We start from the raw sequence: 26,853 nt of genomic DNA on the forward strand, positions 1-26,853 counted from the left end.
GAGATTGAGAGGGGAACGATACCTCGTCGGTGGGGCTTTTGCCACAATGCTAACATGACAAAATACTTCAAGTGCCTGTGCCACAAAGTACTCTCAGAGCTTGGTCTTGAGGCGTAACTAAATCCGGTGTAGGCAACAGACTGAAAGCAAAGCAAATGGAAAGTTGCCTCCTGTTCTGGTTGGGCCGACCAGAGTTTTTCCATGGGAATACTGAATCGCACAAAAGATCTTGGTGTCGTTGCATGTTCTTATCTGGAAAATGCCAATAACTGGTTCTGCTTCAACTCTTGCATCTACAGGAGAGAAAGAAAAAGTTTGAGAAGGATGGTGAGAAGTTTTATTCTATGCTGGATCGCCATTTGCATTTGTCTTCCAAAAAGAAGGAGTCCCAGTTACAGGAGGTGTGTATGGAGTTTTCTTCATAGTTGGGTCCAGAAGCAACACCACCAGCTGTTCTAGATCTTAAAAAAGGGGGGAAAACCATCCTTTTCAGTAAACCGTTGAAAGTGATAAGTAACTACATCTACCTAAAGCGTAGATTCTCTGCATGAGACAAGGAAACCGAGATCGTAGTTCTCCTTAGTGTGTTCAGCGGTAGTAGTGGCTTTATGCAATGTCACTCTTTTAGTGCAGGGCAGCAACCAGTTACACTGGCGCACCTGGGGATGGGCCACCCTTTCACCTGGCTCAGGGAACTGATCTGGGTGAAAAATAACTGGTGGTTATTATTTTTGCCAGCGTAGTTTCCTGCCTAGCTCCTGGTGTCTGCAGGGGGAGCTGTGGCAGCAGGCCCAGGAGGGGCTGCCCCTTCCAGCTGATGCTGCTGCCAAACATGTTCCACCCATGTCAGGGTAACTGGATCAAATCCGATCTGCCAAACCAGTTGTCAGATTAACCTACAAGCATCTTTGCAAGGCGAAATTTGTGTGTGCTGTGGTAACACGGCACACCACGTTGTCCCACCTGGTGCTGCAGCTCTCGAACTGCAGGTTTCGGGTCACAGCTGGAGTCAGGCCAGAGGGTCGTGACAGTGGCCTTGTCATCGCCGGTGCAGGGCTGCAGGTGGCAAAGAAGCTTATGCTAAAATAACAAATACACTTCAGGAAAACCTTGTTCTTGCAGAGTGGGGTGAGGTTCTGGATCCATAAATGAAAGGGAGCCAGAAAAGGGCAGACCTGAGAAGAAAGGACAATGCTCCAGTCCTCTGGTTCTGTGCCAAGTGTCCACAGCCTGGGCCAGACACCACTGGCAGGCTTTTTCTTAAGTGAGGACAGAACTGTTTGTGGGCTGACAGACAAATGCTAGTCAAATACTGTCAAGCTAGGTGTGATGTATTTTCTTATTTCACCTCTCCCTCTTTCTTCCAGGCTGACCTTCAGGTTGACAAAGAGAGACACAATTTCTTTGAGTCCTCCCTCGAGTATGTGTACCAGATCCAGGAAGTTCAAGAAAGCAAGAAATTCAGTATTGTTGAACCGGTAGGAGCTTCCTTTTCTTTCAGGCCTTGTTGTTTGATGCCCAGATATGCTGACTTCCTGACAGTTGCAGGAAGGGATGAGTGACCAGGTTGGATTCGGTCCTGGGGAGTCTTGTGATGGAGCAGGAGTTAACCCTGCATACTTGGATTGCTGCAGCTTAACAGCCTCAGTGGTGTTTGCTGGAGCGCTGTGAAGCCACAGACTTGTTTCTCATGTCTGTAAGTTGATCCTGAGCAACAGGCTGGATGCCGTAGGTAGCCAGAGGTCTTGTTATGAATTATCTTGGGCACCTTGTGTTCTGTAAGCGTTAGCTGACTTCAGAGGGAGAGAGTTGTTATCCGGTCCACTTACCTGCACAGGCTGCAGTGGCAGCAGCTCATGGCTGCGTACAGGGACCCTGCCCTGGGTGGGCGGCTCTGCCCTGGCGCCGGATGCGGTTGAGCGTGGGATCGTGTACGTCTCTTGGACGAGCAATCTCCAGATCTGCTCTTGTTCTCCCAGCAGGGTCTTTCATTTTGGGTGTGTTTTATTAAGACAGATGTGTGGGTGGTAGACCTGGACTTCAGGGACATTGTGGTGGATAAGTCATACTAAAACTTGCATCGCTTCAGAATAGCAAGGGAAAAAAAAAGTGTATATGTAACTTCTGAAAGCCTGCTTCCTGTCACTTTCCTCTGATTAGAAATACAGAAGAGAAGTTTAATCTGTGTCCTTTCCCTCCTTTGCAGGTGCTGGCTTTTCTCCACAGCCTCTTTACTTACAACAACCTGACAGTTGAGCTCACGCAGGATTTCCTCCCTTATAAACAGCAGCTTCAGCTCAGCCTGCAGAATGTGAGTTACTGCCTAGCTGAAGTATTTTTTTGCGGGTGACTTCTGTTCTCATTTGTATTTAAATCCCTCTGGTGGCAAGGCTTTTGCGTGCAAAACAGGCTGTCCGTGTTTGCATTGTGGGCGGTGCAGATAAAGTTATTTCCTTCTCAGTTCACCTGTATTTTCTCCATTCCCGCACAAGAGAGTCTGCAGGTGCTGTTATAGTGTTTTTCTCTGTCTAGAAGGAGCTATTGCAATTGTATCATTTAACCTTGTGGATAAACAAGCTTGAGAATTTCTTCCAATTATTTCATGAGATCAAAATTGTGCACATCATCTAAAAAGGCCTCCAATCTTGATCTTAATTGTATCAGCTTACTACATGCTTTGGTAAGCTCCTCCGCTGGCTAAGTATACTCATGGGGTATAATATCTGTCCTGTTCCTTTCATGCTCAGTCTTTGATGGCTGGCCCTCATTGCCCTGGAACAACAGCCATAAATTTGTGCCAAGCTGAGTTTGCTGCTGGCTCATTAATTGGTCTACGTGGTGTTCCATAAAAGTGCCTTGATTTTGTACTCTGCGTTGATGTGACCCTTTAAAAATTATTTCCTGCCAAGCAGTGTAGCATGATCTTTTGAGGAACCAATGCCCACGTTTGCAGGAGAATATGCCTGCTACCTAAACAGTTCTGTGCAGAGGGGTTCAGGTGCTTCCTTCTGCTCCACCTAGCCTTAAAATGCGTTAAGCTTCTTTTATTGAAAGAACAAGTGTCCTCCCAGTCATGACAGTCTGGAGTCATGGAGTCAACTCCATTTCCATGCACGGTCTGTTAAACCTTGTCTCTTCGGTCATCTTTTAAGAGCCCCGTGTTCTTATCGCTGGAGTTTTTGTGTGAAATTTTGGAGTGGCTTCTGCATTTTGTACTTTGGGGACCGATTCATTTTTGCCAAAGCACCAAAATTTGACCAGGGACACCTGAAGCTCGCTTGTTGCTCATGTTCAAATGTGCTTCTTTTTGTTTTCTCTTAACAGACAAGGAATCATTTTTCCAGCACACGCGAGGAGCTGGAAGACCTGAAGAAGAGGATGAAGGAAGCCCCCCTAACCTGCAAGCTACCTGGGCAGCCGACCATTGAGGGCTATCTGTACACTCAGGAGAAATGTAATGGCTTTTATATGCACCTGAATGTGTTAAAGAAGACGTAAGCCTGAGCTGCCCTGCTCGCAGCCCCATGGCGTGGGCTGCACTCAGCTCCCATGCCCAGCTTTAGCTGCGGCAGTGCTGTGGGCTGTGCTGCACAGGGTGTCACCGCCTGCCAGTGCACAGGGTGCTCAGGGAATCACCAGCAACTTTAGCTGCCAGCTTTCTCAGCGGTGGCACAGAGCTTACTCTGGGTTACATGAGCCATGTAAGCAAGGAGCTAATTGCCCTGCGATCAAATTAGATGAGATTTATTACTCCGTTGTAGTGCTGGAGGGACTGGAGCTCTGGCAGCGTTTTATCAGAACAATTCTGGTGTCCTGCCCAGTTTTCCTCTCGCAGTGTCTCTGAGGGCATTTGAGCGCAGCTGAAGTGTTAACCGCTATGAGAGTTAAGCTGCCGAGAATGAAACTTGTTGTGATTCTGTGCAGAATCAAATCAAACCAATTTCAGTCTTTCACAAATACTCACTGTAACTTTCCATGGCCATGCAAGAATGAACCACGAACACTGGATGAAAGCCTGTATGCAGAGCTGTGGCCTCTGAGTCTCCAGCTTACTTTGTGAGCAGTTGTTTTTTGGATTATATATACAAATGTATTTATACATATATTTGTATGTATGTTTATCCTGCTTTTAAAAGAAAACACATAGACAGTAATTTTAGACCACAAGCAAATGTTGCATGTTCCTGCATGACAGTGGCTGTTTGCTGCCTCGGTTTATGTTTCCCCTATAAATGGAGTATGAAGAGAGTTCTTGCTCCTGACAACTGCAACTTAAAAAAAAAAAAAAACGAAAAAACCATGGAAAAAAATCAGTTGAAATATTTCATATAGGAAAGGGGTTCAGGTAAGACAACAAAGAAAAGTGACAATAAATCTAGTGTGATATAAATAGGAACTTCAGAGTGTCTTAAAGATGCTGTTGTCTTTACTGCCAAGTTTTCATCAACAGGAAAAAATAGTGGTGTCTGTGTGAAACAAGCATTCAGGACACGTAGGATCCTGCCTGTGTAGGTCTTGGCTGGACTTGGCCAAACCAGCCTGGCTTGCGGCCAGAGTCCCACAAACACCCTTTCACCAGCAGCATTTTGGGAGGGCACTGGGGGTGGCTGCGCCCTGCGCCCCTCCTCCTCTCGCTCCTCCAGGCTCTTGCAGCGGAGACGCTGGCGAGGGAGGTGTCCCCGCAGGGCCGGCGGCGCCCGTCTCCAGAGACGCGCCGACACGCAGGAAATGCCGGCCGTGCCCTGCCGGCTGTGTCCAGCAAAGGTGCCGCCTCTGACTCCAGCTTCCCGTGTGTTTCTGCAGGGGCACTGGGCATCTCCTGGGTGAAATACTATTGCCAGTACGAAAAAGAGGCAAAAACCTTACGGATGACGCCCATGGACCAGAAGCCTGGAGCTAAGCAAGTGAGTTGGTTTCTTGGAGGGGTGTCTGCAAACATTGACCCAGCCATCAGGTCTCACCTTCAATCCACCCACGTCATCTCTTTCCGTAAGCAAATAGACATGCAAGTGCCACGTCCGGGGCAGCAGAGGCGAGCCCCGCCACCGGGAGCGGTCGTCTGGCAGGCGCTGATCCTCAGGACATGCTGACAGTGGGCTGGGTCCTGACACTGCGGCTGTGGAAGGGCTCCCGGCCACGGGGCAGAGGAGTGGGCTTCAGTCCCCTCCCTGCCTGGCCGCACAGGCGGGTGGTTTGGTGCAACCTGAAGGGAGCACCTCCGTGAAGAGAAGTTTCACCTCCCTCCCGCCCAGATGACCCAAAGCCCTGCAGGGTTTGGCAGCGGAGACGCGGGTTCGTTTAATGTAAGAGTTATTTGGGCAGTGGTGACTTGCAGGTTTGGTCTAGTGTGAAATTTCTGCCTTTCTAGACAAGCTAATTTTTATATTTATCCATGCAAATGGGCGGTGAACCTGCAGCCTGGTTTGCACGTAGCCCTCTGGCAATGATTGCAAGTACTTGAATTACTCAGGTTAGTAGATGAGTGCTTCCAAAAGCAGTTTTTCTCTGCCTTTGCATGTTTGCAGAGTAACTGGTTCGTGATTTTCATTTCTGTCCTCAGAACTGGCTACATGTGAACGGGACTGGTGTTAGGGGAGGACGATAGGGCAGCAGTTTCAGCTCTAAACTGTGCAATAGGGCACGATTTGGGGAACTGCTTCTTCCACAAAATGCTTTGGTTTTTACCAGTGAGTGATGTGTCTGGGAGTTCCCTGCAGTTCCCCGGCATGACAGAGGAGGGGTAGGGTGCAGGCGTGGATGACGGATCGTGGCTCAGAGTACAGCAAGTGCGTCCAGCTGAGTCCACCCGCCCTCCTCTGCCATGGAGTGACATTCCCCGGGGACTTCACAGTCAGGCGTGCTGTTCTCCAGGTCGTGATCTCATGGCCTGTTCTTTGGCAGGCCTCTACAAGCTGCAGCAGTAAAATAAAATATATTTTTTGAAAGCCCTTGTCAGAGACCTTGGCAAAGAAAAGTCCAAAACACTGACTGGAGAGATCTGTTGTCATCTCTGCCGTAAACATGCCTATTAGGGCAAATTAATGCAGGCAGGGGCTCGTAAAAATCTAAATTAGTCCCCTTCTCAAACTCTTGCAGTCTGGTAATCTCTGCCTTTGGGTCAGAACTGGCCACACAACTTCAAATTCCAAAATTACAAGGAGTGCTCTTAAAAGCCCCAAACAACCAGCACATGCACAAGACGCAGCCAGGAGGTTATCGCGACAGCATGTAAGCCGGACATAGTCTTGGGGAGGCTGTCCTTGCCACCGGGCCGTCCTGATCGGCTTGATCGGCTTCTGTCAGAGGTCATGCAGATGAAGCAGCAGTGGCAGTGACGAGCGTATTCCAGGTTTGCAGACTCAGCCGAGGGCCTGGCTGCTTGTAAGGTCTGCTGGGTGTCTCTTCGGAGCTCCTGCAAAGTCATGGATTTTCATTGCAAGTTGATCACATTACGAGTTGACTCTGCTGTAGAGTCAGTTAATGCCCCTTCGTTAACAGGCAGAGGGCCAGAGCTCAGCCCCGCAGTGCCAGCCTTTCATCAGAGTGCAGCTAGCCCAGATTCGGTCAGTTAACATTCTCTTTCTACAAGGTACGTTACGTAAAGCTGCGTGGACCATGGACACTATGGGTAACTGGTAGCGCTGATCAGCCCTGATAAAAATTAGGACCCAGCTGTGTCAGATAACAGACAAGCCCAGTCCTGGCCTCAAAGACCAAGCATGAGGTTTGTTATAGCAGTGTTCCTGCTCTGTGGAAGCACACTGCTTGTTGCTGAGACATTTGGCACTCGTTTGCGGGTTAGGGCCATGAAGTCTAGGACGTTTTGTGGCTGAGGAGCAGAAGCCTGGCTCATAAAGATCTCCGTCTTTGTTGGTGGTGGGAAGGCTTGTCTGTGCTCCTGGTACCAATGCCACCGGATTGGCAGGGCACCCCCTGGGAGCCTGGCGCTCCACAGGCAGTGCCGCGCTAGGCTGCAGCCTAAGGGTGCCGAGGAACCTGAAAGCTTCTCCTGTATTTCTTTCCTCTAATCTTGGCTTTAATTTTCCCTCCTAGGGCACCTTAGACCTGACACTGAAATCCTGCGTAAGGAGAAAGACTGACTCTATAGACAAAAGGTTTTGTTTTGACATCGAAACTAACGAAAGGTGAGATGCTTAGTATTCAAATGGCCTCCAGACAGCTCAACCCTGTAAACCTGGACGAAATCGTATTCTGCTGTTTATTAAAAACTTTTGCTTCATTTTCCTGCCTGTCCCTGGGTGAACTCTGCGCAGGTCTGGGACCATCACGCTGCAAGCACTCTCAGAAGCCAATCGAAGGCTGTGGATGGAAGCCATGGACGGGAAGGAGCCGGTAAGTGTTCGGGGAGCTGCTACCCAGCCGTGGATGTGCTGCCGAGCAGTGTCCTCTGCTGGTGGGCCCCGGGGAGGAGCAGTGACAGCCACTGGCAGGCTCCTTGCTACAGCTGCCACTTCACTGCTGTTGCTTACCCGTAACTCAGGCATCAGTTCAGCCACTGCACAGCCGAAGCGGGGGTTTGCGCTGTTCTGCTCCGGCACAGCTCGCGTGGGGACTTTGGGTTTCCCCCTTGAAATCTCTGCTGCACCCCCTAGTTGTGCCAGACTGCCTAAGGACGGGGGCCTTACTGGGTCTGGAACACTCGGTATTTCTGTTGCTCACAACTCGCTCTCCAACCTGCGGGAGGGGATTTTATTTTGGTCCATCCCCACTCTGAGCAGTGTTTGGGAAGTCTGGCCCAAGGGAGCGGCCGCCCTGCACCGGTGCTGGCCCGCCGGTGTTGCCTTCCGTCGTCTGAACAAAGCACAGACCCCTGCTTCGTACCGCCTTTCCCCTAAATGGAGAGCGTGATGCGCAGCACCGGACAACCCGTGCCTGGCAGCGGCCAAGCCCTTGGAGAGCGGCCTTTCCCTGGGTGGGCTCGGTGGGGAGGGCTCGCAGCAAGCACGCTCGCTGAGCTGCTCAGGGCTCTGTGGCTGCTGCAGAGGTGGGATGTGGGAGCAGGGAGGTGGGACACGGGCTCCCTCCGCAGCACTTCTCTCCTACTCGTTTGAAGAGGAGGGGGCATGGGGTCGCGTGGAGGGTCAGCGTGCCCATGCTGGGCAGCCGGTCACTTAGGGGACCTCTGGGGCTCACGCAGTTTGCATGGCGTGCTGTTATGTGTAAAGGATTTTTGAGTTTTCTATCAAGAATGGTACCTGCTGTTTATTATTAATAAAAAAATACAAAATTTATTTTTGTATGGGATGAAGGAATGTCTTGACACGTAAATTTTTAAAAGCAAGCAAACAAACAAAAAACCCACAGCTGCTGTGCGCCAGACTGTCCAGCTGCCGCTTTTACAGGGCAACTAAGGGACAAACAAAGATTCCTGTTCTGGTTTTGGGAGACCTCTTTCATAGAAATAGGTGCTCCAGTGAAACGTAGGAAGCCAGCAAAAACTCATTGACTGTGTAGATAATGGTGTCTTGCTTAATTACAAGACATCGTCTCACTGTGCGTGACTGGCTTTGGGTGATTTATGGGGTGCTGCATTTTCTTTCAAAAATAAATATCAAATCACGTTGCATTATGTTTTTGTTTCCTCCTCCTCCATTCCCTCCCGTTTTCAGATCTACCACAGTCCCATCACAAAACAGGAAGAAAGTGAGTAACTTCTGTTGCTGTTCCTCTGAGCTGCCGAAGCTGTCTGGAGGTCGGGCAGTGCGTTTCCTCGCAGATAGGCCCGTCCTCGATTTCTGCTGAATAGGCTGTGTACCCCCCCCGCCCCGTGACAGCAGTGTAACTTCTTCTCATCACAGTGTCTGACACTGAGGCCAGATAAGGAGGAGTTGCAAATGGTGAAAGTTATCAATTGCAACGTGCAGTTTTTATTTAGCAAGAACTAGCGGGATGCGGAGTTCAGTTTGCACCTCCAAACCCCAAAAGAACAGAGGGGAAGAAAGATCAGTGACAGATTTTGAGGACATTTCCCTTAGCAGCGATTGTAATAGGAAAACAGAGGTGGCGTTTAGTTCCGCAGAGCTCCCATCCCACCCCCTCGTCCCGTGTCTCCCCTTTCACAGGGAGGGTGTGCCCTACCCACGGCCCCTGCAGCCCCCAGGGCAGGTGCTGCCCCCCTGCCTTCCCCCTTTGCAGCCCCTCGCTGCGGCGGCCGCGCGTGCTGCCCTGGGGAACTCTGGGCGTCGTTAGCTGGGTGAGAACTTGCGTTCTGCGTGTTAGAGCTTACTTTTATCAGCACTTTCATTAGCTGACTTTAATGAGCACAGAGGTGGCGTTATCAGAGGCATAAGCATGAAACCCGTTGTTAGACTGTGTTCGCATTACACGCCTGGCAAGAATGCGACTCGGTGTTTCACAAAAGTAAATACACTCTATTTTTAATAGATTAGAGCTAGAAAGACTTCAAGTCGTATTTTACCATTCAGGACCAAGTACTGAGTGGATCTGTGCTTTAGCGGTGTCTTTATTCATTCCTATGTTAGAGCTAAGATACATCTGAGCTTGTCGTCGCTGTTGCTCAGAGAAGAGGGAATAGTTATAAACAACTTGCTGAAAATCCAGTGATTTCATAGGGTTCTCCAGCACGGCCTGTGCTGTGACTGGAGTTGGTCCAGATGTGTCCCGTGGCTCTTTTTTCCGGTAAAATGTTGTTCCACGTTAAAAAGAAAAACAAAGAACCGGCAAGCCACACTCCTCCCAAATAACCCAAACCCAAAAAATTCCAAACCAACGGCAGCGTGGTCATTTGGGAGAAATTCAATATAAATGTTTGCACTGAACAGAAAGGTATTTTGCATTATAACTTGGGCGATGCTTTCAGATATCCCAGTGGAATTAGCAGAAGTAGTGGTGTGATTACAGAAGTTGAAATATGTGTATAGAAAGAAATGGTGAGTTTCTCCTGCTTCGTGATGCCTGCAAGACAGGCACGGAGATAGTCTGCGGTTAATTGGCTGGAACAAAGACCTGTGTTCCGCTTCACTCAGCATATCAAGCTGTATTGTTTTTGCTTTTTAATCTAGTCAAGTAGATAAGCAGAAATTATACGATCCTGTGATGTGGAAGAGCTTTAACTGCAGATTTTGCAGTGCTCTGGAAATGATTAATCATCTCCTTATCAGACACAAATTCACATAGGGTGGGGACTCTGATTTACGATTTTATTATTGAAGACAGAAAGGGGGTAGGGGGCAATGCTGTAACTCAAAATAGACTCAAGGAAAAATGGAGAACATACGGACTTAATAGTTCCTTGTCAGGTTTTAAAGAATGCCTGTGTTTTCGCGGAGGGGTGCGCGCGATGCAGATGCACGTGCGAACCCGGCTGCGCGCTGGGGCGCTGCAGCTTTGTGTACCGGGTAGGGTCCGGCCATGGGGCCTTCCCAGAAGCTTTCCGCGGGGAGCCACGTGCTGGTGCTCAGCTAACCCTGCTTCTCTTGTTTCAAACAGTGGAGCTGAACGAGGTCGGCTTCAAGTTTGTACGGAAGTGCATCAACGCAGTGGAAACGAAAGGTAAGGTGCCCGCCGTGGCACGGAGGGGCCGCTGTCCTGGCACGCGTTGCTCCCCGCGGCCTGCAGCTGTATTGCGTTTTCTGCGGCACCGCGCTGTTAGACAGAAGTCAAAGTCTCGTGTCGTTGACTGAAGAACGCATGACAGAGGAGCAGAAATCCTGCGCGGGCTGGAGTGTCGTTACACCAAATTGCAGTTAGGATTGAATTTCCACCTTTATACTGTTTTCATTCACCAGTTTCTCACCTTTGGCACTGAGAAAACTCATTGTTAGGCAGGAGAACAGCTCTGGAAGTCTGTACTGTGGGGACAGGCAGGGGTTAGCTGGGGTGCTGGGTTATTCAGACCCATTTTGTTAAAAGCAGCAGGACAGAAGCAGGCTGATGGATGATAGCTCACCTGCTGGTCTTTTGTGAGACGCCTAGCCTGTACCAGCGTGCATCGCTGACACGGGCTGCAGGAGGAAGGTGAACCACTGCAGCACAGCTGGATCCCCAGACTTTCACCTCCAGGGCCTTTGGGGCATGTGGCCACCCACGCCCCGATGGAGTGCGGAGGAGCAGGGTAATGTGGCCTTCCTCGCACAGCCGGGCAAATACAGCAGTTCTGTCTTTCCTAACATAGGCTAGTATTTTCAAAGAATCTGCTTAAACGTGTTTGCCGTCTGCGACAATCTGAACAAATCTGTGTTGAAGCAGCACTCTCCAGGAACAGCATATTTAGGCAGGTAGGGCTTGCTAGCTCCAGCACGGGTTCCACACCTTGGCTGCGCTCCCCTGACCGCGACGCGATCCCGGCAGAAGGTGCGCGTCCCGGCCGCGCCGGTGGCCGTGGGCGAGCGGAGCCCCTGCCCGCAGCCCCCTGCCCTCTGCCCGCAGAGCCGGGCGCTGGCAGCAGCAGCCCCTTCGCTGCAGGGCGGTGCGGGGACGGAGCCCGGGGGCTCCCCGGGGCAGAAGCGTTTCTGCGGAGCCAGCACCCTGACGGCTGGGCGAGGAGTTCCACTAGGTGGGGCTTTTGCACTTCCCACCGGCTGGGGAAGAACCGGGGCTGACTAACGCTCTTCGGCTTTCTCCTGCTTAGGCATTACTACGGAGGGCATCTACCGGACTGTTGGCAGCAATATTCAGGTGCAGAAGTTGCTGAACGCCTTTTTTGGTAAGAATTAATTACTCCGTGCCCCTAGATTGTCCTGTTTTTGTAATTGTTTAAGAGGGACAGAGATAATTAGTTTTCACAGTGAGAAATGTCCAGTGCGGTGGTTGGGCCCTGTGGCCCCTCTGAGGCACATCTTCCCCTTCTTTTCCGGGCTTTTTTCTGCAACCCGCTCTATTGCCTCTCCCTTTAAACTGCATTTATGTTTGTGGTCTAACCTGCGTTTTAAGTTAAGTGAGCAGTAGCGAGGTAAAGCGAGGCAGTGACCCTGGAGCAGTGGGGACAAGTCTTCTCCCATCATGTGCTATAAATATTCAGGCATTTTGGAGCCACGTGCTGAGGACATATTCCTGCCACAGGCCTGGGGAGCGGGACGTCAGCCAAAGAGAGATGAGCCCTCGCCGTCTCCTGCGCTGCCTGCACGGCCAGCAGCTCCCAGTCCAGGGCTGCAGGAGCTGCCGGTCGAGCCGCAGCAGCAGCGGAGGGGCCATGGACAGCGGGGCTGCTCGTGCAGTCGGGCACACGTGGCACAGGTTTGCCAGCATCATCCAACAGTCGAGCAATGGCATGAATCATTGCTTACCAGCTGTCCTGACTCACAGAATCATAAAATGCCCTGAGCTGGAAGGGGCCCACAAGGACCATCGAGCCCAGCTCCTGTGCCCGCACAGGACACCCCAAATTCACACCGTGTCTCTGAGGGCCTCGTCCAAGTACTTCTGGAATATCGCCAGGCTGGTGCCGTGATGCCTCCCTGGGGAGCCTGTTCCAGGGCTCCACCACCCTCTGGGGGAAGGACCTTTCCCTAATGCCCAGCCTAACCCTCCCCTGGCACAACTCCCTGCCATCCCCTCGGGTCCTGGCGTTGGTCACCAGAGAGCAGAGACCAGCCCTGCCCCTCCTCCTCCCCTCGGGAGGGAGCTGCAGAGCGCCATGAGGGCTGCCCTCGGCCTCCTCTGCTCCACCTGAACAAACCAAGGGACTCCAGCCGCTCCTCGTACGGTTTCTCCTCTATACCTCATGCTCAACTTGCCATCGGCCAGAACGCCCAGGTCCCTCTGCAGAGCTGCTCCCCAGCCTCTCGCTGCCCAGTCTGTCTGTACAGCCAGGGCTGCCATGCCCCAGGTGCAAAATCCGGCACTTGCCCTTGTTAAACTTCGTATGGTTGGACTCCTTTCCCTTGATAACAGCCTGTGTTCCCGTTCTTATTTAGACAGTGCAAATGGGAGCCAACGTGACAGCTAGCACTCGTTAATTAGCATGCAGCATCCCGAGGGCCTCAGCGCTCAGGCAGCCCCTCCTGCAACGCTGCTGCCAGGGAACTCACCCGGCCAATGCTCTTTGTGGGGAGGTGCCTTGTCCCACGGGTCCAGCATGGCCACCTCCTAAACCAGCCCCCGCAGATGAGCTCAGGGGGACCCTTTTCCTCATTGGGGTATTGCAGAGAGCCATACTGGGAAGGTGGCCTCCACAGGGAGGCCGTTACCTTGGTTTAAGGTTTTCACCCAGAAGGACTGGGACACCTCACTGCGTGCGATGTATACGTTAATACATCGATGTATACATTTCTGCTGTAAGCCTTTCTGTGCAATGGACCTTCTATTTAATACAAGCATGTAAATCGGTGGGTAGTCTTTATACGAGAAATGGTTAAACTCCCTGCAGCAGGCAGTGGGGCTCCACAGTGTTGCTCCGTGCCAGGCCAGGCGCTCCCAGGCTGGGGCCTGGCCGAGGCCATCATGCCCCTGCCCCATGGTATGTGGGTGAGCCCCTGGGTGAGCCCCGAGGGTCGGTCTCCTGCCCGCCCAAAGGCTGGGCCATTCTCACTGTCCCTGCCCAAGGGGCTGGAAGTACGTTTTTGTGTGTGCCTCGGGCTCGCACCAGCTCCCTTTGCAGACATTAATGTAGTATTCAGAGGCTTTTACAATTGTTTTTTACTGTTGTTTTACTACTGCTTTTACTGTTGTTGTTTATTAAAACAGCTGGTTTGTGCTGACGTGTAGCTGTACCCAATTCCCATGGAGCTGCGACTTCGGGCAGCTATCCGGTTCTGCTTGGCTGATGACTAATTACTTAGCCTAAGTTTCTATTGTTTCTAGATTCTCACCCTCCCTGCGAGAAGCTCTGTGGTGTGCCACATCTATGGTTCTGCCCCCCATCCTCCAACCATGTCCTTGACTTCATCGTACCACAGAAACGATGTGGTGGTTTGGTGAGGGTAGGCAGCAGCAAAGCGTGCTTCACGCTGCTGTGCCTCCTCCTCTGAGCTCCCTCTTCCCCGTGCAGCGAGAGTGAACGTTTCCAGAACAGCCTTCAGGGGAGTAGCTGCGAAGGAGGGATTGGAGCTGGACACTTAGGTTGCTTTGGATATCAGAAAGCTTGTCTCGGATCCGTTGAAACGTGGCGTTTCTCCCAGTCTTGGCTGTGCTGGGAAAAAAACAAACTATAGAGAATATGCCCTCACTGACTTTTCACCACTGCTTAAATGTTACCTTCTGCTTCTTCCTTTGTCCCTAGTCAGCACTGCTCCCCAGCCTTTCTAAAATACTGACGTTGCTACTGTTGTTTTGCTTTTCCCAGCCGTGAGAATCAGCAGCTTTCTTCATGTGCCTCTGTAGCTTTGTTTGTCTCAAGAGTGTACCCTCCCTGAGAGCATGCTATTTATTAACAACCTCAAAATGGACCTTATTTTAAAGCCATTTTGTTCTTCCTCCAGATCCGAAATGCCCAGGGGATGTGGACCTCCAAAGCGGCGACTGGGACATCAAGACGATTACCAGCTCACTGAAGTTTTATCTCAGGTAGCGCTGCAGGTCGCGCCTGCCCCCAGTGGGCAAATGAGCTTGGGGCTGGGCCAGGAGGAAAGCGGACTGAACTGCCAGATGTTAACATCTGGCTGGCGGAAAAGGCAAAGACGTGACAAAGGCTTTGGGAAGAGGAATGGGTTTCTTTCTTTTTTTTTTTTTTTTTGAGAGAAATATGCCTGTTGTAGAAATTCCACATCCTATGGGGAAAGCTGTTTCAATAATACTGGCTGGGGGGCAGATGGCACTGGGTACCAGTGGCGCTGGAGGGCGAGCAGGTTTGCCCATCGGTCCTTCGAGATCAGTCACAAGTGGGTCGCGCTTCCCTGCCAGAGCTCAGTTTTCTTTCTGTCTATTGCAGGAACCTGTCTGAACCCGTCATGACATACAAGCTCCACAAAGAGTTGGTCCTGGCTGCCAGTAAGTCCTGCGACTGCCCTCCCTGATGGCCCCTAGCCCTGCCCTCCCCAAACACTGCACATCAAAGTCACTTGGCAGAGCTCTGCCAGCCTGACCCAGGGTGTCTGGCCGCCTTCCCCTGTAGAAAGATGAGTGACCCTCTCTTCTGAGTGCTTAATTGTGCCAGGGAGGTGGCGGTATTTATTCCCTTCTTTCCTTTGCTATTGCAGTGCTGTTCCCTCTAACGGTGTTTCGTGCTCTCGGAGGGTCTGGAGAGCCAAGGGATGTCAACTAACCTCCAGTCAGCACAAGTGTCCCAGAAGAATTGTTTCTCAACACTAGTAATATATTTATTTTAAAACCTGTGAGGGAATGGGATGCGCTGTTGCCACACAGATAGATAGGTGCTCCCTCTAGGTCATGACATTTGTCCTGGGATGTTGAATCCAAAGTGTCCGCCAGTACATGAAAGACATTTTTCTGCTGCAGCTCTCGGGGCTGAGCCACAGCCAGTATTAAGGGAGATTAGCCAAGTTACACGGGTGCACTGGCAGCGCTGAACTGGCCGGCCCTCGGCTGTCCTGTTGTTATGGCCATCTCAAATAAGCCGTAATTATTCTGAACTGGCATCCTCAGAGCGTGCTGAGAGCCGGCATGCTGAGATGGAGACTAGAGGGGTACAGGGAGGTGGTCATCTCCCTCAGCATGAGAGTGCTGGCACTTGGAAATCTACAGCACACTCAGAAACACTTTGGATTATCCTTCACACCCCCATGCCTCCTTCAAGTCAGTGGGAGGGTAGGAGAGTGCCTGCATCTCTTGAGTTTGGACCTCTGGAGAATTAATAACACTTGTTCTTTCTCAGAAAGGAAAATTTTCCACCACCTACTGACTGTGCTCAAGCCCAAGATTTATTAGTTTCAGAATGGGTTAAACCAACGGTGGCTGAGCATGTGCAAAACCGTGATCCCTTCCCTACCCTCCCTCAGAAACTTGCACCATTAAGCTTCTCAGCTACCAAGATGCCCCATTATTCTTTTCACACCAAGTATTTTATTGTTTCTTGATTATTTATGCTTCTAAGGGTGACCTCTTTGGGTCAGGGACTCAATTTTTTTCCCTGCAGGACATTTTACCCTGTTGTTCAGTGTTAGAGCTGTCTGGGCTGATAGGATACCCAGCAGAGAGGCCATGCGTTCCCCAGGTGTGCTGGTGTGCGGGGAGAGGGTGTGAAGGGGGGTACCTGGCCATGCCCAGCCTGTTTCCCCACCCAGGCTCAGAGGCAGAGTGCGTCCTTGAGCTCCCGTTCAAGCTTCATTTCTCCCTCTTTTCACTTCATTTCGTTTCTCACAATGATTACCCTGTTGCTGTGTAATCTCACTTTCCTTCTGCTTCCCATGGCCGGGTTTGGCTGGCCAGCCCGATGCTGCAGAAGGAGCAGCTCCCACAGATTTTCTCTGGATTTATCTTTTTCTTATGTATTTACTTTGAAAGTGGTGGGCACAAACTTTTCTTTGTGTTACTTCTTTCCAGAATCTGAGAACCTGGACTACAGGCTGGGAGCCATTCATGCGCTGGTCTATAAACTACCTGACAAGAACAGAGAGATGTTAGAGCTCCTCATACAACACCTTGTCAAGTAAGCAGATGTTTTTCTCTAAAGCCAAAGTAAGGATAACAGCAGAATGAGCCTTTTTTTTTGTGGCAGGATCACAAAATTGTATCCACCACACTCCCCCTAGGAATTTACATTTGGACTACACAAGTGATACCTTGTTACCCACTGCCTTAAGTGGTGCTTCTGCTTCATTTCTGCTTCTAATTGCCACGTTCATCCCCTTTCTGACAAGCACCAAGCAGGAAACAATTTCAACATGAAAATACCCTCTGACAGCAGAGCTATAATTTGTCACCTCTCACTCCAGTTAACAGGAGCGTTAGGTCTGGGTTTGGGAAGGGCTGTAGGACCTGTGCCCGTGGACTGAACATGAAGCATGCTTTGGTTTTCTCCCCAGCCCTATGGATTCAATGTCCTGAGCCCTTAAAGCAGCATGAAGGCTTGAGCGTGTCAGTCTCTGCTCTCATACAGGCATGTTGGATGCTTGGTGACACTGAGCAGCACTGCTTCCGTCTTCTTCTGCCAGAGAGCCACCGAAAAAGTCTGTTACTTATGATAATGGCACCAGCACTGCACTGGGAAATGGGTGTTTTCCTCCCTCCTGTCGCACTCAGTATGGAAGCTCTGCCCTCTCCACCCCAGGGAGGAGCAGGGGTGCAGCAGGGAGAGAGGCTTGTGACGAGCCATGCTGAATCTTGAAAGCAAGGGAGCGATCTGTGCAGGTCAGGAAGGACCAGGCCTTGCAGAAGCAATGGCTTTTGTACTGACAGGACTCGCTTTGGACCTTCGGAGAAGTCATTTTCCAAACCGGACTGTTTCAGGAATAAGCAGGGCTGATCTGGGATTGTCAGGCCCTGACATGCGAAGGCGAGTGCTTGGCTCTCGGTGCTGTGCCCGCTTTGTGGCGAGGAGGGCTGCCTGGGGCATCCTGCCTGCCCTCCGGTTCCAGCCTTTCATGCGTATGTTTGTGTGGTTTTTTAGAAACCTTTCTGTGTAAGTGGCAGAGCTGAGAGTGTCTGGTGTGCAGTCAGATGAAGCTAACGCTGTACTTTTGGTGTTTGTTCCTTAAAGTGTTTACGCTTAAATTCTGTTCCCTCTCTTGTTCCTGCTGACAGAAACCTCTTTAACACCAGAGTTCCAGGGCAAACCCAGAATTCAGTACATGTCAGCGTCTGTCTCCTGTGGTCCGCTTCTGGAAGCGGGTAGTGCCCACCTCGGTGGTTGGCACTTCAGCCAGCAAACGGTGCTGCTGCTCAGGCTTGCACTGGAGGCTGCTCCGCCAGAGCTTGAAGGCTGCTGGACAGAGAGCTCTGTTCTGTGGAAACAGGGGTACTTTCAGAAGGAAGATGCTGTGTAGAGATATATTGAAAACCTCAGCAGTGTGCTCCCTACATTCAGTCCTCCTCCTTCAGAGAGGGGAAAAATATAAGTCCAAAATCAACCCTGGATAAATAGGATATTTCGATATAAATGATTCCTTTTGAGTGCGTGTTGCGCAGATGACTTTTGATTGCAGAGTTGAGACGAACTGGGAGTGGGAAGAGATGAAATAAAAGTGCTGTCAGCATGTTGCTCTCCCAAAAGGTTGTCCTAGCCAAACGTGTGTGTCGTAGCTAGAGACCTGTTTTATCTCTGCTAGGGTTGGGAAGCAAATTCTGCTGAAATAAAATGAAGAACATAGAACGCCTGATTCTTACTGTATCCTTTTTTTGTTGCTTGGAATAAGATCTGTTTGGAAAAAACCAAACCGAAACCTATTCCTTCTTTCCCTCCTCTCCGCAGCATATGTGAGCACAGCCGAGAGAACCTGATGTCACCGTCTAACATGGGGGTGATATTTGGACCTACCCTCATGCGAGCCCAGGAGGACACCGTGGCAGCGATGATGAACATCAAGTTCCAGAACATAGTAGTTGAGATCCTCATCGAGCACTTTGGGAAGGTACCGATGGGAGCCCCGGGAGCGCCTCCATGCATGATGGCTGCTCCATCATGTTCATGCGAACTGTTGCTGTGGCAACAGTGTAGAGCTCTGGCTCCTTCTGGAGTCTGCAGGGGCTGGGATGTTTTTATATAATGTACTGTTCTGAAAGTGCTTCCAAGGGAAACAAGAAGTGTAGAGATATATGCCTCACTGTTGCCCTTAGCTAGTGCCAAAGGAAACCCTGAGTCTAGGGATTTTTGCTTTTCTTTCTAAATAAGAGGAATCTATATTGAAAAACAGAAAACTACTCTATGCCTGGACATTACAGCACTTTACGCTTTCCTTTGCTGAAGACAGGAGCTAGACCAGAGCATAACTGGTGTCAGCGCGCACAGTCCAAGATAAGGCACTATACAACTATTAATACAGAGGGAAAAACCCCAAAGCAGACAAGTATTGAAAGGTCGATGAAAACCATTCAGCTGTGCATACGGTCTGTTCAGATCAGGTGTAGGGGTGGCAATGGTGAGTCCTGGGAGGGGAGCTGCTGCCTGCACTTGAGCAGCCGGAGAGGAGCTCAGCGAGCGGCCGGCGCCCGTTGCGCTGGGCAGTGCTCTGCCCGGGGCGGCGCAGCCTGCCGAGGGCCCCGGCAGCATTTGCCTTTCGCGGGATCTTTGCTGGACATTTCCGCCTACGAGCGCTGCCTAAATGCCCGGGCTGCATTAGCCTGCTGTGGTGTGTCTCCTGATGGAAAGCAGAATATTCCACTGTCTTCTGCATTAGCACTTTCTCCTCACGATATCTGGTATAATGGCTTTGGGTTTTCAGGGGGGCTGGAGGATGACAGAGCTGTATGTCAATATTTAAAAACCTGAGCAGCGTTTGCATTCAGGTGAGCGTGCCAGGGACCAGACTGCCTTCCTGATAGCAGTACTGCGTTCAAAGGACTAAGTTTGGTCCTTCAGCTTTTCATAATACTTTACATGACAGAGTGTCCAAACAATCCCTTATGTCGTAGAGGTAGGGAAAGTTGGAAGCCATCCTTTAACGGACATGTTTGCGGTGAGGAGGATGGAGTAGCGCTCCCAGCAGCCAGGGCAGCACATGAGCAGAAGCAAAGCTCCCTTTTCGGGAAGGGAACACGAGGCCGGAGCTAAAGGAGCAGGGTTCCTGCAAAAGCAGATGTGGAGTCGGGGCAACCCAACGGGGACCAGATCGGTGGCGTGAGAGTCAGTTGTCATGCTGAGGGTTGAAACCAGCAAAACAGGATGAATAAGCTCAGAGAGACTTTTGAGCATCCACACGAGAACCTCATGAAAATCACAAGCCAGTTTCTTCTTAGGTCTCTGCAAACACTTTAAACAAGTTCCCACAGCAAAACACAGACTCGTTTGTGTGCTGTGGTCCTCACGCAACTTGCTCCAGAACGGAGCCTCTGTCCTCCCCTCTTCCACAGCCTGCGGTGCAGGCTGAGCCAGCACATGGTTTACATTGCCACTGCGAAGAGCTGGAATGAAATCTTTAATTAAGCCAGACATCTCTTTGCTTGCTTTTAATTTCTGCAGTGATAAGGTTAAGTTAGTAACATTTATTAGATTGAGCTTGTAAGACCAGCGTCAGCACTGAAAGTGTCTTCAGCTCACACATGAGCAAACACTCTAAATGAGTCTGGAGGAAGAAGGTTATGGTTTATACAGTGCGATATGAAGACTCTAAGGACAAAGTAACTATTCATGAAGACTTGGCGGGTAATTACTGTTTCCACAGCTTATATTTCAGTGCCATGGCTAAATGAAATAAGTTGATCGCCCTGGAAACACCTTCTTTATTGTACAAGCCTCTAAATATGAGGGTCTGTCAATATCCTTGTACCTTCAAGTTGTTTAACTTGGGTTATCATTTAGAAGGCAGAAGCAAAGCAGAGGCTGCAACCCACATCTTAAAAGGAGTAGTTTGCGGTGGGTTTTAGCATGGTTCTCAGATGTTGAAAAGCATTTTGTGAAAATAGCAGTCTGTGGTACATGTGTAAGCATCCATGGGGAACTTGAATTTTTTTCTATAAAAAAGATTATTGGACACTTGTCAGTATATGGGACTGAGGTTGATAATTGCAAAAAAAAATTTGCCCTGCTGCAAGTAAACCTTTGCTATTTTAATAATACATGAGCTGCTGCTTTTAAATCATGGGCTGTTAATGTCATAGCAAATTCCTCTGAATCCAGGCAGGGGGAACGCACCGGACCTTGTATCTGGAGTGAGTGGAGAAAATGTACGGCCCCTGCAGAGGGCAGAGTCCCTGCTGGCATTAGGCACCAGCAGCCAAATGATGAGACTGGGCTTTGGAGCTCATCTGGGTCTTGGCCCTAAACACACCAAGAGATGCTGCACAGGTGGTGCAGAGTGTACGCAGAATAGGGCAGACTAACTCAGGAGCCAGGACACTGTATTTATACCGAGCCTGCTGAGTGAAAGCCTGGGCAGACTAGGCTAGGCTCAGCTCAGGTCCGACCTTGCCCCTGCACTGGCCACGCAAGAGAGGTGTGGGGAGCCCGGCTGCAGAGATGGCCGGTGCCACCCTCACCAAGGCACGTGCTACCCGGTCTTTGGGATCAAGGAGGTTAGAGTGGTTTTCTCTCTCACCCCCCATCTTGATTTCACAGAACTGCTCTTTGGCTGGGAGAAGAGAGAACATGCTTTTAGTATAAATTACAGAAATAGCGTACTTAATCAAATCAGAACGTTAGTTTCTTCATTTAAAAATTTTTCTGGCTGACGCAATAAAATTGTTCTTCCATAACAAAGCGTGCACCGAGGGGGCGGTGACCCTGCTCGTCAGTAAGGTCTGGTGCGAGCTTTTGTCTTCTGGGCTTGAGCCATCTCCTGCCGACAGCTGGGAAGGGACCAGCTCCACGTTCTCCCAGGACGGGCAGCGCAGCCTCGGCTCTCGGCAGCCATGCGACCCCGTTTGTAGCAACTCACTCCTTAAAGCCTAATATAAACTCAATTAATATCCGTGGGAAAAACACAAGAGCAGTTGGGTTTGGTCATTAATGTAGTGTTTCAGATCTTCAAGAGACTGCCCGGAGGCTTAATTCTTTTTCAGCTCTTAAAAAAAGCACTGACATAAATAAGAGCCTCTAAATTAAACCCAACCAAATAGGTGCCATATGACCAGTGAGAAGAGGAGATAAAACTCCTTAGCAGCATTGTTTTTGTGCCAGTATTTCATCCAAGATAATTTCATAGTGCCACACACTTCATTGTAAGCCAAGAGCTGAAGGGCTTTTTAGCATTAAATTTAAAAACAATGCGGCAGTTTATTCAGGTGCTTTCTGTAGATTGTATTGCCTCGCTGGTGTGGAAATCTTGACGTTTTCTCAGAAACTGTCAGCTTCAAAGCTTCCTTCGTCTGCTCCAGGATAATTTGCTTCTACACATTTTGTCCGTATTTGTGATTTTTCTCCACTGATCAGTTCAGCGGCGCGGTTGCTGCCGTGGTGAGCAGCGTGCGGAGCAGGCAGCCTCTCTGTAGGAAAGCCCATGGCAGGACGGATGTCTGCAGGGCCGTAACTAAAGCATCAGCCCTGCTGCAGCCCCTCTCTGTCTCTAGCCCCGGCAGCCGGGGCTTTGCCGGGTGCTGCCGACCCTTGAGGGCAGCTGGTGCACGCCGTCTGTCCCTCTCCAGCAGCGCTGGAGGAGCTGGGGTTGCAGGGCTGGAGCAAAGGGCTGCAAGGGCCTTGCCAGGCTCTGGTGGGCCGCGGGCTGGTCGGGGTGGCTTGGGGCTGTGACCCAGCCACAGACCGCTTCCGTGCACGCTGGAGAGGAGAGAGGAGCGGGGAATCCTTGGCGAAGGCAGTGGGTGGCCGCTTACTGTGTGGGAGCTGGGTCTTTGCTCCCGGCGTGGCTCAACGGCCGAACTCCTTGCCAGAGCCAAGGGACCCAACGACTTCGAGCGCGGCTGTGGTGGGCTGTTCTGGGAGGGATGCCCGACACACGGCACGGGCCTGGCCCTGGGGGGTTCTGACCGCCGCGCTGCTGGAGTCTGGGCAGGGGCCGTGGGGAGGGTGTCGGTGGGGGCCGCCATCCACCTCTGTGCTGGGCGGGGGGACCTTCAGCTGGAGGTGAGGCAGCAGCCCCCTCGTGTCAGGCTGGGTCATCTAAATGTGTCTGCCTTTACAGATCTACTCTGGCCCCCCAGAAGACACCACCGCACCACCGGTGCCTCCTCCCAGGGTGGCTGCCCGGCGGCACAAACCCATCACCATTTCCAAACGGCCTCTGAGGGAAAGACCCGTCTTCTTTGGTGCTTCCGTGGAAGAAAGCGGAGGTCAGTCCAGCTGTTCACTAACGCCTTACCTGCCTCTCACCCCTCCTCTTTCTTTTAACACCTTTCCGGGAGCAATGGAGATAACAATAGCAGGACTGTGCTTCCAGGCCGTGAACATGGCAGACAGTGAGGTCTGTTGTTCAGCGAGAAGGGAAAGCAAATACTCATGCACTTGCAGCTTCTTCATTAGCTAAACTAAGACTGGGTCTTGCATATGAGAAGCCCAGTGGAGAGGTTTTGTAGCTTCAGAGGTAAAAATGGGAAGCGATGCAAGTGCAGCTGAGGATCAGAGTTGGTGGGACAGGAGCGAGCGTGCCCGGGCCAGGGTGGGCTGTGTGCTGCTCAGTCTTGTCCTGCCAGAGCGCATCACTCCGAGAGGGTCTGCAGGGCTGGCTCAGCTGCCGGCCATTTTACATCCAGAGCAAGAACACTGAAGTGCTTTTTCAGGACCCAGTGATAGTATCTTCCAGACCAAGTACAACTCTGCTGTTAAATTCATTTGATTGTAAGTATCATGTCAAAGGGCACATCAGTTTAAAATCGTGTGTCTCTCTGCACCCAATTTGCTCTGTCGTTGCAAGCTGCGCCCTAGATCACATCATCACCAAAGAGGTAGAAAGTCTTTTTTTCCCTTAGAGTTTTCAGAGCTTTGATGATGTTTTAGGCTTAATACTACAAGTGTACTTTTTGGCACTGGCAAACCATGACTGATTCAAATTGCTCTTTGAAGTCATGTGTAGTTAGAGGTGCCCTTGCATTTAAACATTTCTCCAAACTGGGAGCAGAAGCGTTAGTGTCAGGCTGCGCCAAGGCTGCAGGGCACAACCAGTTTCGTAGCAGCACTTCTGCACCCTGTGCATGGGTCTCTAGCACAGGTTGCTGGAGTGATGGCATTAATGATTTTTGGAGGGACATGAAAGCATGGTACCCAACTTCTCCCAAGCAAGAGTACTGGAAATTTAGAAGCAACCCTTAAGTATATTCTTACATTCAGCACTCTTTCAGTTTTCTTCATTCCTCAGCATTTGCATGAGCCACTTGCTGTTTGCATTTTGCTCAGCATGAGGAACCGCCGCTGCCAAAGCAGCTGTCTCCTCTGGCCTCCCTGCCACGGGGGAGGGAGCTTGTGCGGTGGTGCTGCAGCAGCCAAGCAGCTCCAGGGGAGAGCTCTGCGCTCCGGCGGGGCAGAGCCCATGACGCCTCCGCACTGCTTCCTAACGCGATGGCTGTCTGTCTCCTTGGCTCCGCAGCAGACCGGCACGGCCAGACCCCCAACGGCAGCGGCAGCCTCAGCGCGGAGGTCCCCAAGCCGCTGCACCGCAGCCGCCTGCCCGCGCCCCGGCCCGGGGGGGACGAGCCCGGGCGTCCCCCCACCGAGGGCCGGCCCGACCTGCGTGCGGAGGCGGAGGTGGGGAAGCTGGTGGCCAGGCTGCAGGACGGAGCAGCAAAGCCGACCAGCAAGGCTGCCAACGGGGTGGTGGCCAGCCCTGCCCTGAGGACCTCCACGCTCCAGGCCAAGAGACCAGCTCCCCGGCCCGGGATCTACGGCAGAGAGGGTGAGCGTGCGCCCAGGGCCATGGCTCGTGACGGCGTCCCAGCTCAAGCCATTCTCCTGAGGAAAGCTCGAGGCGCCTGAGCCAGCGCTCCCCGCTGCGCATCGTACATGGGGACAGCCGGAGCGGGTGGTGGGCTTCTCGCCTTGAGTCCTCTTGATGAAGCTCAGCAAGAGGGATTGGGAGGCCAGAACAGCTTGAGATGTGGGCACGGGCGTGCAGCCCCAGGGTTTGATCAGGCCTTGGCCTCCTGAGTTGTCCCGTTTTATTTCAGACGGCGGGTACTTTTGGTCTCTTGGTTACTGGGGTTTCGGAGCAGCCTGCAGAGCCCGGTGCCGGTGCCGGTGCTGGTGCTGCCCCTTCTCTGCTGAGCTAGGCAGATGCCACCAGCTTCAGATGAAGCAGGCTTCCCGTGTGCTAGCCAAACCACTGTTTGTGCTGAGCTCAGCCTAGCTCAGTGGGCTCATAAAATTCAGGCTTCAGTAATGATTTAAAGACCATTAAACACGAGGCAATTTGTACCCAGCCTAACCAGCCATAAGTGCTCCGGATTGTCAACTCTCTCCTCAGCAGAGACAAGGAAAATGGCAAAAGTCACTTTAATGTTTTAATTCCTGATGGTTTTATCTGTCAGGCCCCCTGTGACGCAGCTTCTGGCTTACCAAGGCTTTACTGGGAACATCTATTTCAACAGTTCATCCGTTGGTGTTTAACATAAATAATTATTAATTTTTGTTCTCTAGTAAGCTTTACACAGAAATTTATTACAGGTAGAAATAATTCGTGTGGGGCCAGACCTGAGCTGGCGTTGTCCATTTTGGTGGCAGAAGGCAGGTCGGTGTGTATCTGCGTGTCTGTAGACGCTCTCCCCTGCAACACCAGGGAGCCGTTTGCAGGGCAGCACGCATTGCTCTCGCAGCAGGTATTTGCTGCCGAGTTTTATAAAATACTCGGGATGATGGTCTTAATAAAAGATGTATTGCTTTCTGCAATTTGCCAGCTTTTCCTGTGCACTTTCCAGTGCTTTTCAGATGCTGTCATTCCCTGACAGCTTCGCAGCCCTGTGTTTATAAAATAAAAACCAGGCTGCATTCTTGACAAATGACTCCTGTGCGCACTGGAGAGAAAGAAGAAAGGCCCGGCTGGGTAGCACAAACATCAGATACATCTGACTGACACTACTGGCTTTTTTAAAATTTGTTGCATAAACGGTAGGTGGAAATCTGCTTTTGGAAGGGTAAGATAGCTTTTAAAGTTGGCTTATACATCAACTGCATTTAGTGCTTCCAAGTTTTATGGCTTTGCGTTATCACGCATAGCGTGCTGTCAGCATGTCCCGGAGCCACAGCCTAGAGAAACTGGCTGCATTGATCCTTGAACATGTGCATAGATGGCTGAAGTAGTAATAAAGTTATATTGCATCTGTGTTGGTACTTGGAATCAGTGCTAGAATGCTGTGTTGAGCTTTTAATGCGCACAGTTTGGGGATAATTTAGAAAAAACTGGAGAAACCAAGAAGTAAAGGCTGAAGGATTAGAAAACAGGCCTTTCACTGAGAAATTCAGGTTATATAGCTGACCAAGGAGAAAATTTAGGATCAGAATTTACAAATGCAAGTATGGAGGAAAGTTGGTTAAGGGCTGGTGTTTGAGCTAGCACACAGGCGTATGATAAAGTTCAGTAACTAAGGGGTTGACAAAGCCTTGGCTAAGTAATTGCAGCAATTAATTATCTTACCAAATAGAAAAAACATCTTTGACTTACTTCTAATCAGAAACAGGACTCTCTAGCTGTGGAAATGTATAAATTGGAAGGGCAGGAACCCAGCCCTTAAGATGGTTTTGAACCATATAAAGATGGTTTTGAGCCATTAAATCCATACAGATGGTTTTGCGCCACATAAAAAGATCACAAGGATTGCTTGTGATCTGCGCCCTGGAGGTCTGGGTGATGGAGGGAAGGTGTGGGGTCACCAGGGGTGTCAGGCGAAGCCTGACACTTATTCCTTATTCACTTAACCCTTCAAAGTCTTCAAGGGTTAAGTGAGTAACGAGGTTGGCTGGATCTTGGGGAAGAAAAGCAGCCGAGGCAGGAGCTCCTGCGAGCAGAGCAGAAAGCTGGGGGAGAGGACAGGTAGTGCCTCTGTCTGAGACAGCAGCTCGGAGAAGCAGCAGCCCCAGACTGCAGGGATCGCCAGTTTGTGCTATTCCTCTCGCTTTTGAAGAGCGGCACTGCACAGGTTTTGTTTAAGAAAATTTATTGTTCGCAGGCAGTACCACCTTTGCAATCAGCAACTCTATCGAGTTTGTCATCACAGGGTCCAGCATCAGCCCTTTCTAGTGCCAGGAAGGCTGCACTGGGGCAGCAGAATGAGAACTGCCTTTTCCTGGGGCTCTTTCCTGAACTTCTGGCTATTGGCCGCCATCAAAGAGAGGATGTTGGGGCAGACGGACAGACAGAACTAAGCCCACTAACTTGTTTAATGCCTTTTCATAAACACGTAGCCCTCCACCAAAGCTTTGTACTCAGTGTTTGTAATCTCAAC

The 26,853-nt window shown here is 50.8% G+C and overlaps 1 protein-coding gene across 4 annotated transcripts in view; it reads left to right on the plus strand.

Moving 5' to 3' along the window:
• The window catches only part of OPHN1 (oligophrenin 1), a 70,541-nt gene that overhangs the window by 37,962 nt on the left and 5,726 nt on the right, over nucleotides 1–26,853 (plus strand). For 3 of the 4 annotated variants that reach the window (XM_075106510.1, XM_075106512.1, XM_075106513.1), the window contains exons 5-20: nucleotides 300–401; nucleotides 1,368–1,478; nucleotides 2,207–2,311; nucleotides 3,325–3,454; nucleotides 4,804–4,904; nucleotides 7,054–7,145; nucleotides 7,275–7,353; nucleotides 8,631–8,664; nucleotides 10,471–10,533; nucleotides 11,612–11,686; nucleotides 14,400–14,484; nucleotides 14,849–14,907; nucleotides 16,420–16,525; nucleotides 18,287–18,446; nucleotides 22,608–22,755; nucleotides 24,006–24,311. In XM_075106510.1, coding sequence (XP_074962611.1) covers nucleotides 300–401; nucleotides 1,368–1,478; nucleotides 2,207–2,311; nucleotides 3,325–3,454; nucleotides 4,804–4,904; nucleotides 7,054–7,145; nucleotides 7,275–7,353; nucleotides 8,631–8,664; nucleotides 10,471–10,533; nucleotides 11,612–11,686; nucleotides 14,400–14,484; nucleotides 14,849–14,907; nucleotides 16,420–16,525; nucleotides 18,287–18,446; nucleotides 22,608–22,755; nucleotides 24,006–24,311 — 1,756 coding nt within the window. The remainder of the gene's footprint in view (nucleotides 1–299; nucleotides 402–1,367; nucleotides 1,479–2,206; nucleotides 2,312–3,324; nucleotides 3,455–4,803; nucleotides 4,905–7,053; nucleotides 7,146–7,274; nucleotides 7,354–8,630; nucleotides 8,665–10,470; nucleotides 10,534–11,611; nucleotides 11,687–14,399; nucleotides 14,485–14,848; nucleotides 14,908–16,419; nucleotides 16,526–18,286; nucleotides 18,447–22,607; nucleotides 22,756–24,005; nucleotides 24,312–26,853) is intronic. The other variant, XM_075106511.1, reaches the window with a different exon arrangement.

This window comes from Phalacrocorax aristotelis, chromosome 11 (genome assembly GCF_949628215.1).
Source record: "Phalacrocorax aristotelis chromosome 11, bGulAri2.1, whole genome shotgun sequence".
Taxonomy (NCBI): Eukaryota; Metazoa; Chordata; class Aves; order Suliformes; family Phalacrocoracidae; genus Phalacrocorax; species Phalacrocorax aristotelis.